At 35.4% G+C, this 12649-nt stretch overlaps 2 protein-coding genes across 7 annotated transcripts; one reads left to right on the forward strand and one right to left on the reverse strand.

Moving 5' to 3' along the window:
* Positions 1-480: 480 nt before the first annotated feature.
* On the forward strand, positions 481-5242 carry LOC109240401 (30S ribosomal protein S1). Of its 2 annotated transcripts, none has more exons than XM_019407029.1 (10): positions 481-867; positions 1990-2149; positions 2405-2466; positions 2928-3087; positions 3206-3326; positions 3541-3622; positions 3725-3828; positions 4529-4607; positions 4695-4745; positions 4828-5242. In XM_019407029.1, exons 1-10 carry the CDS (start codon positions 625-627, stop codon positions 4909-4911), a joined length of 1146 nt encoding a protein of 381 aa, XP_019262574.1. In that variant the 5' UTR covers positions 481-624; the 3' UTR covers positions 4912-5242. The 2 variants fall into 2 exon arrangements, with proteins under 2 accessions (XP_019262574.1, XP_019262575.1); XM_019407030.1 differs by having other exon boundaries at positions 777-867; positions 1984-2149.
* A 343-nt stretch (positions 5243-5585) lies between these two features.
* On the reverse strand, positions 5586-10044 carry LOC109240402 (transcription termination factor MTERF15, mitochondrial). 5 transcript variants are annotated; one of them, XM_019407033.1, is made up of 3 exons: positions 9954-10044; positions 7326-8864; positions 5586-6539 (listed from the first exon to the last, which is right to left on the reverse strand). In XM_019407033.1, the coding sequence occupies exon 2, from the start codon at positions 8783-8785 to the stop codon at positions 7400-7402; it is 1386 nt and encodes a 461-aa protein (XP_019262578.1). In that variant the 5' UTR covers positions 8786-8864; positions 9954-10044; the 3' UTR covers positions 5586-6539; positions 7326-7399. The 5 variants fall into 5 exon arrangements, with proteins under 5 accessions (XP_019262578.1, XP_019262579.1, XP_019262577.1 ...); XM_019407034.1 differs by having other exon boundaries at positions 7326-8873; positions 9954-10014; XM_019407032.1 differs by having other exon boundaries at positions 7326-9844; positions 9954-10005.
* Between the last annotated feature and the right edge of the window lie 2605 nt (positions 10045-12649).

Genomic DNA, 12649 nt, shown 5'->3' on the forward strand with positions numbered 1-12649 from the left:
CTCTTTACATAAACACTCCTAAGACATACTCCAACACTATTTACTCCAAGGGCAATGTAGGAAAAAACTAATTACTCCATCCGTTCCGTTTTAAATTAGATGAGGTACTTTCCATTTTAGTCTGTTCCAAAATAAATGACACATTTCTAAATTTGAAAATAATTCAACTTTAAACTCTTCATTTTATACATTTTACCTTTGATGAGAGCTTTTATAACCACACAAATGTCATGACCCTACAAAACTTTTACCCCTTAAACTTTTAAGACCACAAGTTTCAAAAGTATTCTTTTTCTTAAACTTCGTGCCGAATCAAACTAGCTCATCTAATTATCTAATTGGAAAAGGAGGAAGTAATTCATGACAATAAACTATCCAAAACTAGGAAAAGATAGATTAAGGGCCCACAAAAGGACCTACAAGATGACACATGGATGATCCAAAACATCTTACAACAAATGTGTTCTTCTTCTTCACACGTCAATCTAAACCAAATCCACACACTCAAAACCATGAAAAAAACTTCCAAAATTGCATAACTAACTTCAATTCCACACTCTCAAACTTCCCTTTCTTTCCTCTCTGCTCAATTCTTGATTTTTTCTATAAAGGCATAGTAATATAATGCCTGCTTTTACAGCTGCCACAGTTCTTTCACAGTTTTTTACTAGTGATTCTGTTTCCACTCATCATTCTTGTTGTTTTTCAGCTAATTCAAGTCCATTACATGTGAATTTTTCACTTAGTAGTTGTTTGCTTAAAAGGGGTTGTTCGTTAAGTCCTAGAGTTTCAGTTTCTACTAATAATGCTAAGATTGATGGAGTTGATCAACAATCTTTGGCCCCTGATGAGATCAAACAAGATCGGGTGAGACCCTTTATTCATATTTAACTCATTTACTTTCACTTTTATTTTTCTTCTTGTGCCGAGGGTCTGTCGGAAACACACTCTCTATCCACAGGGTAAGGGTTGTGGGTAAGCTCTGTGTACACACTGCTCTACCCAGACCCCACTTGTGGGATTATAGTGGGTTGTTGTATTATTGTACTTTCACTTTTATTTTATTTGGTGTGATGATTACATGAGTTGAGATCCTAACTTGTTTAGGACTGAGTCGTAGTAGTAGTTGTTGTTGCTTTTAAGTCTTTTTCTTGGCTGATAAGAAATAAGGAAATTAAGCTAGCGTTCGGACATAGATTTAGTTGAAACTTGAAAAAATAATTTTTGAAAAATAATTTTTGGAAGTTGAAATTATGTTTGGACATGCATTTTATTTGAAAAAAATTTGAAGTTTTGTGAGTAGGAGAACAAGTTTCACCTAATTTTGGGAACTTGAAAAATAATTTCAGAAATTCTTCAAAAATAGATCATTAATCTACGAACAAACAATGTTTTCAAAAAAAATTTTGAAAAAACGTTGGCCAAACGGGGCCTAAGAATCTTGAAATTGAAAAGAATTTTGTAAGTGAAGTCTTGGAACTTAGGATGAAATAAAATGAAGCAACCCCATTTCATTTTGGTAGTTAATTTGTTAAAGGGCACTTACATTTCATTTTTAATTATTTTCTCCATGGTGATGCTCATATAAGCAATGGCATTTTGTCACCCGGAGTGGATGGTTAATTATGGTTTATCCCTAAAAAATGTTTGAGGAGTTTACAGTTTGATGTTGGATCATGATTGGACAAGCCGATATAGAGTTAAGAGGAATTGGAGTTAACTTGTTAGAACTCGAGCATTTCGAATCTAAGGCATTTTTTGGAATAATAATGGTTCAGATAACGTTTTGTTGATTATGCCGTTGAGTTATTCAAGTAGTGTTGTTTAGGACATGATTATGGCCACAGTACCATATGTCTTACACGGCTGCTCTTTTTATCTGTTGATTGACTTGATTCAATGTTTTCGATTACCTTGTTTTATTCTTCGGTTAGATTATTGTGGTTTGAAGTGTATGTAATGTAGTTCTCCTTTACTACAAAGAATTAGAAGTCTGCTGATTGGAAAGCGGCAAAGACATACCGTGAGAAGGGACACATATTCGAGGGCAAGGTTGAAGGCTTCAATGGTGGTGGTTTGCTTATTCGATTCTATTCTCTTGTGGGTTTTCTACCCTTTCCGCAAATGAGCCCTTATTACTCTTGTAAAGGTACTAACTTCAACGCTTTTTAGCTTATATTGTGCTTGATCATTATTTAAAAATGTTTGGCATCTGCAATTGCATATCATTTTCAAGGCAATAATAAGCAGAGAAGATAGATTTTGAGTTAGATTTTTTTTTTTACTTTGTATTTTTTGTATGGAGTTACAATCCGTAGGAGAACATATTATCTTCTAGTCAAGATTGACAAGACATTTAATTCCTAAAGTTTTGTTTATCTTACTTATTTCCATTACTTTGTAGAACCACAAAAGACCATTCAAGAGATCGCAAGAGACTTGACCGGTTCTGTCCTCTGCGTGAAGGTACCGATATTAATCACTTAAATACTATTCTTGAACTTCTTCTCATCTAAAGCATGCACATTGCCCTTGTAAAGTATCCGTTGGTTTGAAAGTATAATGCATCTTGAAGGTTTGGAACTTAGATTTTAGATGCCACATTATAATTTCTAGTGCTTGAGGTTTGCAGAATGTTGCAAAATTCCGAGAAGGTAAGATTTCCTTTTCGTGAATGTCACATCGGATAGCTACTTGTAAGCGAAGTTCCAAGTATGATGTAAACTTACTGCGCCATGATTATTTTGCTCTTTCTGGATCCGTTCACTGACCACATAATCCGTTTTGATTCCAACAACCTATTTTTTTCGTTCTATTACTCTTGCTTAGTAATTTAAGGATATAGTTTTATGTACTTGGAGTTAATTTTCTTCATCTTGACTTTCCTTTAAGATTCAAATATCAGTTAACGTTTAGGCTGCTGTCAGGTAATCCAAGCTGATGAGGACAAAAGAAGGTTGATTTTCTCTGAAAAGGATGCTAGCTGGTCGAAGTTTTCTAATCAAATTAATGTAGGTGACATTTTCCAAGCAAGGGTCGGTTCAGTCGAGGATTATGGTGCTTTTGTTCATCTGCGCTTCCCAGATGGTACTTTTTCATAAGAGACAGACTTGCCAGTCTGGATACATTTTAAGCCTGACTATTCCGGTACTTATGTCAATCTTCAAATCAACTAGGAGTAATTCTTATTTACCATGTGATGCAGGATCATATCACCTTACCGGGCTTGTCCACGTCTCAGAAGTGTCATGGGATTTAGTTCATGATGTGAGAGATATCCTTACAGAAGGTGACGATGTGAGGGTCAAAATTATAAATATAGACAGGTATTTTCTCATGATCATGCTTACGTAGATGTGTCGTCTAGTACTGCTAGCAAACATTTTCTTTCAACAGTATCGCCTGTTGAGATAGAACTTGATAAGCTGAGATGTCTACCACGTCTGCGATATGATTGAATTAGAAGGCAGTGATTGTTTTTAATTCCTTTATTTTCTCGCCCGGTCTCTTTCAATTTCACAATACATGAACACATTGCAGAGAAAAATCTAGGATTACTTTGTCAATTAAACAATTGGAGGAAGATCCATTGCTGGAAACACTGGACAAAGTAATTCATAAGGTGAGATGTGCAAATGATAGAATTTTGGTGTCGCCTCCTTGAAATCTAAATTTTTTCTCTAGCTGCGTAATACTGTTACTGATGAATTACAACACTTTGCAGGAAGCATCCGTCGACACTAATTCCTTGGATTCGGATGGTAACATTGTTATTGAGCCTCTTCCAGGGCTTGAAACAATAATTGCAGAACTAATGCAAGAAGATGGGTATGATTGAAGTTTAATTCTTGGCATCAAGTCTTTCATTAGGCTATTATATGAAGATGTTATTAGACCTATTTGCTTGAACGGTTTTCTGCTCATAAATCTATCACGAATTGTCTCCTTTCGTACTTGAATGTCTTGGTAAGTATTTGTCCATCTTCCGTAGTGAGGTTATGAGCTGATTAATTCATCATTTGAAAATAAAATTTAGAGACTTGGAGATAAATTAGAAAACTTCACCTATATTGCTACGACGTGAATCCTTGTAAGTGCTCGTGCCATGTTATGAAAATTGAAGATTAATCCATAAGCGATACCACTTCTCATTAAGACCGTGATATGGTCCCTTGACATTACCACTATAAACAAAGCCTGGTGGTCTAAGTTGGACGAGGACTTGACGTAAACGATCATTTGGTAACATCGGATCTGGTGTTTAGAACTTGAACACTATGGCTTCATCATTTCAAACAATCATAGATGTATATCTCTTATCCCGTAGGAGTAACTCTCAGGAAGCTTCGTTAAAAACATCTCTTTGATTAAATTGGTCTATATTTTGATTCTTCATTCGTTCGCTTCCTTGTATATATACCATTATCTGCACTAATTTAGCACATCAAATAATTATACACGACAGTTTTCTGGTTAATTCACTTGATTATTGAAGCAAATCTGACAAAGTTGTGTTTTTGTTCAATAGCATATATGATGTGACAATTACTCGACAAGGATTTGAGAAACGAGTCGTTTCACAGGATTTACAGCTTTGGTTGTCGAATGTAAGTTGTGTCAAACATAAACCATATGTGATTCACAGTCTTCATGCACAATAGATATCCAATCTTTTCTGTTATGGTATCCTACAGGCACCGGCTTCTGGAGATCAGTTTACGCTACTTGCTCGGGCTGGAAGACAGGTATCATCTTTCACCTCATGCATTCCCCCTTCTACAACCCACACCGCCTTTTTCAATCTAAACCGATTGTTTATGTGATCAGGTGCAAGAAATACAACTGACAACATCACTTAATCAAGAAGGAATTAAAAGGGCTTTGCAACGGGTCCTAGAACGTGTACCATGAGTCGTATCTAAGAGCTCCAGGATTACAGCAAAACATGTAAACCGCAATATATAAAGTTAACGGGAGAAGCTCACATAGTTCATTATTTCAAGTTGTCCAGGAATTGTACAGAACAGTACTTCAAGAAGTTGTACAAAACAACACTTATTGAATCACAGTTTTCAGATATAGTTCTTAAAAACTAAAGGACCTACGAGCTGCCCCCTGCGATTTGTGTTAATAGACATGATAACATGAACTCATGCAATTTCTTGGTACATTGCTACCCATGTTAAACTTGATTCTTTTTTCTGCACTTCTTTGTTTACAGAATTTGCTACTGTTTTGTTAATCTTCATTCTTCAATTTGCTAAAGGTTGAGACCTCATTATGCTCTGCATCACATAATAATCTCCAGACTTACTTTCTCTACATTACAATCTATTTCTCTGTTATGTTATCTATTGTTTTAAACCACTTTTAATATTTTTGTTTATACTACTCCCTCGGGGTAAGGGTAAGGTCTGCGTACTCACTACCCTCTCCAGACCCCACTTGTGGGATTACACTGGGATGTTGTTCATAGAAAGGCAAAAGCATTAAACTAGAAAATTGTATGGAGTGATCATATTTTTGTTGAAAGAAGCAGAATTTCTACCAATTGACCAGAATATATTTAAGGACTGCTGCAACTCGTTAACAACAGGTGCAGAAATACATATATAACACTATGTTTAAGTTAACAGAACTCATACAGCATTCTACTGCGTCTCAATTCTAAAATTTAAACTATATACTGTATATAATAAACATAATGAAGAAAATAATGTATTTACATTAAGTAAATCCTACAATCTATTATAACAACACAGATGAATCCTATGCCCTCATCAGAACATCTTCTTTTTCTCTCTAGCCAAATGTTCCACATATGCATATAGGGGCTGTTCTCCAAATCTTTTCATATTCCCAGCCAACTGTTCTTGCCAACTTAAGAGCTATCTTACTCAGACTCTTTAAATATGTTGTTGGGTGCGTGTCGGATCCTCCAAATTTAGTGCATTTTTGGAGGATCCGACACGGGTGCGGCAACACTTTTGGAGAGTCCGAGCAACATAGCTTAAGAGTAGACCCTGTACATTGGCATGACCATTGCACCCCAAACAGACATAAAATAACTGATCAAACCTGCCATGAAACTTCACAATGAAGTAATAAATGGATCGGTTGACTCTTCAGCCTTTTCACACAAGAAACACCAGCTGCACTTTACAAAGCCTCTCTTCTGAAGAAAATCTCGTGTTAAGTATGCATTTCTGGAAGCCACCCATCCAACACAAGCAACTTCTGTTGGTGCTTTAGTCTTCTATTGTTGAAATTTCCCAATCATTGAAATTCCTCCTGAACTATAGCTGCCACCCTGTTTCATTGTAACAATTAGCGAACAAAGAAATTCTTGTTCACTGTGGTGCTATAAAGAACGGAGAAGTTAACTTTAAGTTTCTCTGAATGCAGCCAATTATCATCCCAGAATTTGATCTTAGCACCTCCCCAACTTCCAGCTTGATGTTCAACTGATATTCACCCAGCCAAAACAAGCAAACATTATATCATGCACATCTTGATCCCTCTTTCAGCTGTGGCAAAGACTGGGACGAGAAGAAGAACAAATATCGATAAACAAGAAGAAAAAACTAATAATTGAATGAGAAAGCACTTCTAATCCTTTTAATGGACAAGAGCAGTTAACTTTTCACAGCTAATCCTTGCGAATAAAGTACTTGTCCCTTTTTTTAAAAAAAAAATCCTTTTGTGGTAAGAATAATTAAATGTGGAAATGGAAAATGTTACAAGTACCAGTTGAGAGTATAGCTAGAAAAAAACATAAAAACACAACCCTTGCTGATGCTAAAATGAGTTGTAACAAGTAATATGTGGGTATGTTATATATTTGATGTAAAAACCATGTCACCTCCTTAAAAATTATTTTGCAAGAAAATTGAAAGATTGATATACTCCACTTAAACGTGGAACCAGATGATGGATATGACAAATATATAGGCCTATCAAAATTCCAAGTTTTTAAGACTACAGAACTAAAAACTTTGGAAACAAAGAACAGCGGTTTTGTATTCGGTTCTAATTCTGAAAAAGACGATATGAACGAGCCTGCGCAGGATCTGATGATGTTAGTGGGAGTTTTATACAGGAGCCAAGAGAGGCACATAGCCAGCTAAAAAAATGCTCCTATTTACCTCCCAGCAAATCTGCATCTTCTTGATGCCTTATCAATGTTACTTACTTCATCTTTAAAAAAAAAATTACAACGAAATTTATAAAACTAAAGGGGTTGTAGAAAAATTGCAACTACAAAACAGAACATCACACCATAACGGCATTAAGGAAAAGCATATGAATAAGGATGAGAAACATACCTCAGAAAAGGATCTTCCAAGAGAATGCTACATAGATGTATTTTCGGGTAGAATTTAGAGGAAGGATCCAGAACTCAAGCCAATGAATCCATATACGACTTAATGTTCATAATATCTTCTTTGGACTTTGGATTATTTTGTGGTTTGAAAAGTTTCCACATTCCCACTGGATGTCGACTTCTCACTTCAGCATTTCTTGCAAATCTTCCATATATTGTTTCACACTCTGGATAAGGCTTGACATATAAGTTATAAAATTTCATTCTACTAGGTTTAATCAACTCCCTCAATCCCACCTCATCACCAAGTCCTCCTATTGATCTTAAATGGTCAATTACCTCGAATCTTGGTAGAATATGTTTATCGAAATTCACCCCCAGGTACTCTGGAACTTCAACAAGACATTGAATATCAACTTTCATCACGTGCACTAAAAACTGGATCTTCTTCTCAACATCCTCTACGCGATAAAGTATCACTCTCGGCTCTTTCCATACCACAGCATAAGCATCCCTTAGTGTTAACCCATGACTGCGTAAGCAATCAACCCTTAGTTTCACCTCGTACCCAGCCTTAAAAGCCCCCTCATGAAAAATATCCTCCTTAATAGATTCCCTACATTTCAAACTCTTAAGCAGCTCCAAACACCGCGACAATTCCCCAACTTCCAATGCAAGAATTCTAGGATCTCTCAGGGCATGTTTCTTGATCACCTCCATGTTAAAGCCCAGAACTTTAAATTCATCAAGCAATCGCTTAAACTTATTTTGAATCCCAAAGGCCAAAACACCTGGATAGACGCAGAGAATGCGATCAAATCCAACCTTGTCAATCCTAAAGGCATCAACGATGAATTCGAAACAGTCATGAATCTTGTCTGCAGCCATCATAGTTACCTTGGGATGTGTCTCCAAAACTTTATTTACAGTAATATCACTAACCCCTAAATCTTTGAGGCATCTCAGAGACCCCAAAACACAATCATAATCTAGTTCAAACTTCACCGAGACCTCCAGAATATTCCGCACAGCCAAGGAGGATAAATTGGATCCCTCTTCTAATCCTCGGATGCCTCCTTCCCATTTCTTTATAGCATCATATTCTAGAACCCTGGGGCAACTATTTATCACGGACACAAGGAATTCTTGAGATGGTTTCAAGGATAATAGAATCTTAAGAGACTTTTCTATTTTGATGGGGTCTAGATTTAGTAAACGACAATTCTTCTCGAGAAAGTTCGTAAGATCTAGAGCTGGAAACCCATATCTTTTAAGAAGACTAGACACCGCGATGAGATTTCTTTGGGAGGAACTTTCTTGGAATTGTAGAGGATATTGAATTTGGGATATCCGTTTTGCAACTGTTGGGTTAGTGCAAAAATAGCGGCGACTTGGATTTGAAATTAGAGTAGCGGGATTGGAAAATGACGTGAAAAAGGATCTGATAATCCTAATGGTCATGGTTTCAGCTGGTTAGTAAGTACTAAAAGGTGTATGTCTGTATGATCAATCATCTGCATTCAAACATTGCATTGCTGGCCTGAAACAACTGACTCAACACGTTAATATAAAATGTGGTGCCAGTGAACTTTGTCAAGAGACAATTATCAGAATCTGGATGTGTATGTGAAAATATAAACTGCACATTTAGCTATCCTGGAACACATCTAGAATTGCATCTTTCCACCTAGTTCTGCAGTTTAGTCACATATTAGCGCAACACCACCCCCAAATCGGAATATCATGACCTATGCTGTGCGGACTCTCCAAAATGCTTCCGCACCCGTATCAGATCCTCCAAAATGCACTACTTTTGGAGGATCCAACACGCACCCGACGATATTTTCGGAGAGTCTGAGCAACATAGATCATGACTTTCACATTCATAGTCTCTCAGTGATTCACATAATTTTTCCCTTTTTTGTAGTACGGAAAAGACGATATGTCACTCAACTCACATGTAAAAATTGAATACAACAACAATAACTACTACACCCAAAACAAGTTAGAATCAACTATGAATCCTGACTACTGTCATTTAAGCTCAACTCATATCATCATCATACACATGTAAAAATCGAATAAGCCAAAGTATTCAAATACTATCATTTTCAAAGACTTATATACCTCCTTAATCATCGGCAAATAAATGAGAATAGTCTTTTTTTCTCTTTTCCTTTTCTATCGCATATATACATATCTCAACCGTTTTTAACTTACACCTAGGGGTGTCAAATAAGCGGATTAGATAGTACACAAATGAACGGGTAAATACACAAATGATACTTCCACTACAATCTCAAACGAAGTTAGGGTCGACGATATGAATCCTCAATTTTAAAAAAAGCTAAATCCACTTAAATCAGCAAGGGGTAAAATAAAAAATAAATTGCAAGACTCAGCAGGCCACCAAGTTTGAAGCTTTACTAAACAAATTGCAAAAACCTGGAACCAAAGGTTGGATATTTTTAAAATTTATGTTCATTTAGGGTTTAAAGACTGAATATTTGCTTCGACAATCTGAAAATTCAAAAAAAAAAAAGGTAAACAAATTGCAAAACTCTGATTTCTTTTTTATTTATACAGAAAGTAAAAACAGAAATAGATTCTAAACTATATATACAATTACCTTGACAAAAAAGATCCAAACTGCGATCTTCAAACAGGGAAAAGAGATACATTAGCAGTACCTCGTATTAAAATATACGAGGTGTATTTACACAACTTTTTTGAAAAATACACCTACACTACTGGAAATAGAATAAAAGCCCCGTAGTTTGGTTTTTGGTGCAATATTGACCCAGTTCTGTGAAAATAGTGGTCCAATTTTGACCCTTCAACTATTGGAAATATGGCAAAGTACCCATCGTTTGGTTTTTGTTGCAATATTGACCCTATTATTGTTAAAATATTTGCTCAATTTTGCCCCTTAAGCTATTGGAAATATAGCAAATGTACCTGCAATATTGACCTAGTGCCAATAAAGTAGTGGCCCAATTTTGACCCTTAAACTATTGGAAATATAGACAAAGTACCCATTATTTGGTTTTTGGTGCAATATTGACCCATTGTTATTAAAATAATTGCTCAATTTTGCGCCTTAAGCTATTGGAAGTATAACAAATATACTTGATTGGTTTTTGGTGCAATATCGATCCAGTGTTATTAAAGTAGTGGCTCAATTTTGACCCTTAAACTATTGGAGTTATAGAAAAAGTATCCTTTATTTGGTTTTTGGTGCAATGTTGACCCATTGTTGTTAAAATAGTTGCTCTTTTGCCCCTTAAACTTTTGGAAATATAGCAAATGTACCTTTGGTTAGTTTTTGGTGCAATATTGACCCAGTTCTGTTAAAATAGTGGCCCAATTTTGACCCTTCAACTATTGAAAATATGACAAAAGTATCCTTCGTTTGGTTTTAGGTGCACTATTGACCCATTGTTGTTAAAATAGTTGCTCAATTGTGGCTTTTAAGCTATTGGAAATATAGCAAATGTACCCTTGGTTGATTCTTGGTGCAATATTGACCCACTGCTATTAAAATAATCGCCCAATTTTGACCCTTAAACTATTAGAAATATAAAAAAAAAAGTACCCTTCATTTAATTTTTGGTACAATATTGACCCATTGTTGCTAAAATAGTTACTTAATTTTGCCCCTTAAGCTATTGGAAATATAGCAAATGTACCCTTGGTTGGTTTTTGGTGCAATATTGACCCAGTTCTGTTAAAATAGTGGCCCAATTTTGACCCTTCAGCTATTGAAAATATGGCAAAAGTATCCTTCGTTTGGTTTTAGGTGCAATATTGACCCATTGTTGTTAAAATAGTTGCTCAATTTTGTCCCTTAAGCTATTGGAAATATAACAAATATACCCTAGGTTGATTTTGGTGCAATATTGACCCGGTGATATTAAAATAGTTGCCCAATTTTGACCCTTAAACTATTGAATATATAGAAAAGGTACCCTTCATTTGGTTTTTGGTGCAATATTGACCCATTCCAGTTAAAATATTGGCTCAATCTCGCCTCTTAAACTATTGAAAGTATAGCAAAAGTATCCTTGGTTTGGTTTTTTGTGCAATATTGACCCAGTGCTATTTTGTCACTTAAACTATTGGAAATATAGCAAAAGTTCCCTTTGTTTGGGTTTTTGTGCAATATTGACCTGGTGCTGTTAAAATAGTGGCTCAATTTTGCCCCTTAAGCTATTGGAGATAAAGAGAGAGATCATGTGTTAGGAAATGTTTAACACATTTCAAGGCACTATAACGTTTGAGCAATACTAGGAAAATATTTTCTTAGTACCTTTTTAGCAATAAATTTGCATTACTTAATGCTGGAAATACCATTGTTCTATCATATATTATCGTCACCTTGCTTCATGAGACTACTCCCTAATCGTTATAGTATGTTTTCGACATTTATGAACACGATTATAAGAATTTTTTTTTTCCTTATTTTGTTCCTTCTGAACACTGATAAATATTATCATCTTAGGGAAATAGTCCAAAAGGAGTGAATCTGGTGTAAGAGTTACACGTTTATGTGTATTAAGTAAAGATCATGTATTTATATTAAAAAAGTTATTAAATGTATACAATATTTTGCTTAGGATCGGTCTGGTGGTTCCATATTAATATGTAACATTAACTTGAAATAGCCGAAGAAACTCATAAACTTAAAATCCTGAACAAGTAATCCATATACTTCATCGCAGGTCTATATATGCAAATGATGTTTCATCTCCAAGATAACAATATGAAATATAAATATTGAAAAAGGATATAACAACATTAAAAAATTTAACTTATTCCTATGCCTCAAAAGTTTTGTTTTTGGAATGCTTTCGGGAACATAATATTCAAATTTTGAATTTTTCTCTATAGTGAACTCTATTGAAACCCTACCACAAAATAGAAGCAGATATTATGGCCCAAAAATGCCAAAAACAAGGAACAATCATTGGAAGCCATGACTAATTGTTCATTAGGTCGTTTCTGATGGGCCACAAAACTTTTAAGCGATTCAGAGCCCATTGCCCGAATTCATGAAGATGGTGTGGACATTAGCACACGAAATTGGAAAATCGTCATGAATTCCTATTTTACAGCCCTAAATCGTCAAAAAATAGGAGCAGGCATTGCAAAACCATGATTGTTTTCATTAGGTTATTTCTGATGGACCCACAAAATTTTAGGTGATTCGGAGCATGTTGCACGACTCATGAAGATGATGTGGACATTAGCACACGAAGAATTGAAAATTATCGTGAATTCCTGTTTTATTGTCACGATCCAAAATCCACTAGTCGTGATGGCACC

This window comes from Nicotiana attenuata, unplaced genomic scaffold (genome assembly GCF_001879085.1).
Source record: "Nicotiana attenuata strain UT unplaced genomic scaffold, NIATTr2, whole genome shotgun sequence".
Classification (NCBI taxonomy): domain Eukaryota; kingdom Viridiplantae; phylum Streptophyta; class Magnoliopsida; order Solanales; family Solanaceae; genus Nicotiana; species Nicotiana attenuata.

Coding starts and splice junctions, on each gene's coding strand:
- LOC109240401 (XM_019407029.1), top strand. CDS start 625: ATGCCTGCTTTTACAGCTGCCACAGTTCTTTCACAGTTTTTTACTAGT. Junction 3,088..3,205: donor TCATCTGCGCTTCCCAGATG/GTACTTTTTCAT, acceptor CATGTGATGCAG/GATCATATCACCTTACCGGG. Junction 4,608..4,694: donor TACAGCTTTGGTTGTCGAAT/GTAAGTTGTGTC, acceptor GGTATCCTACAG/GCACCGGCTTCTGGAGATCA.
- LOC109240402 (XM_019407033.1), bottom strand. CDS start 8,785: ATGACCATTAGGATTATCAGATCCTTTTTCACGTCATTTTCCAATCCC.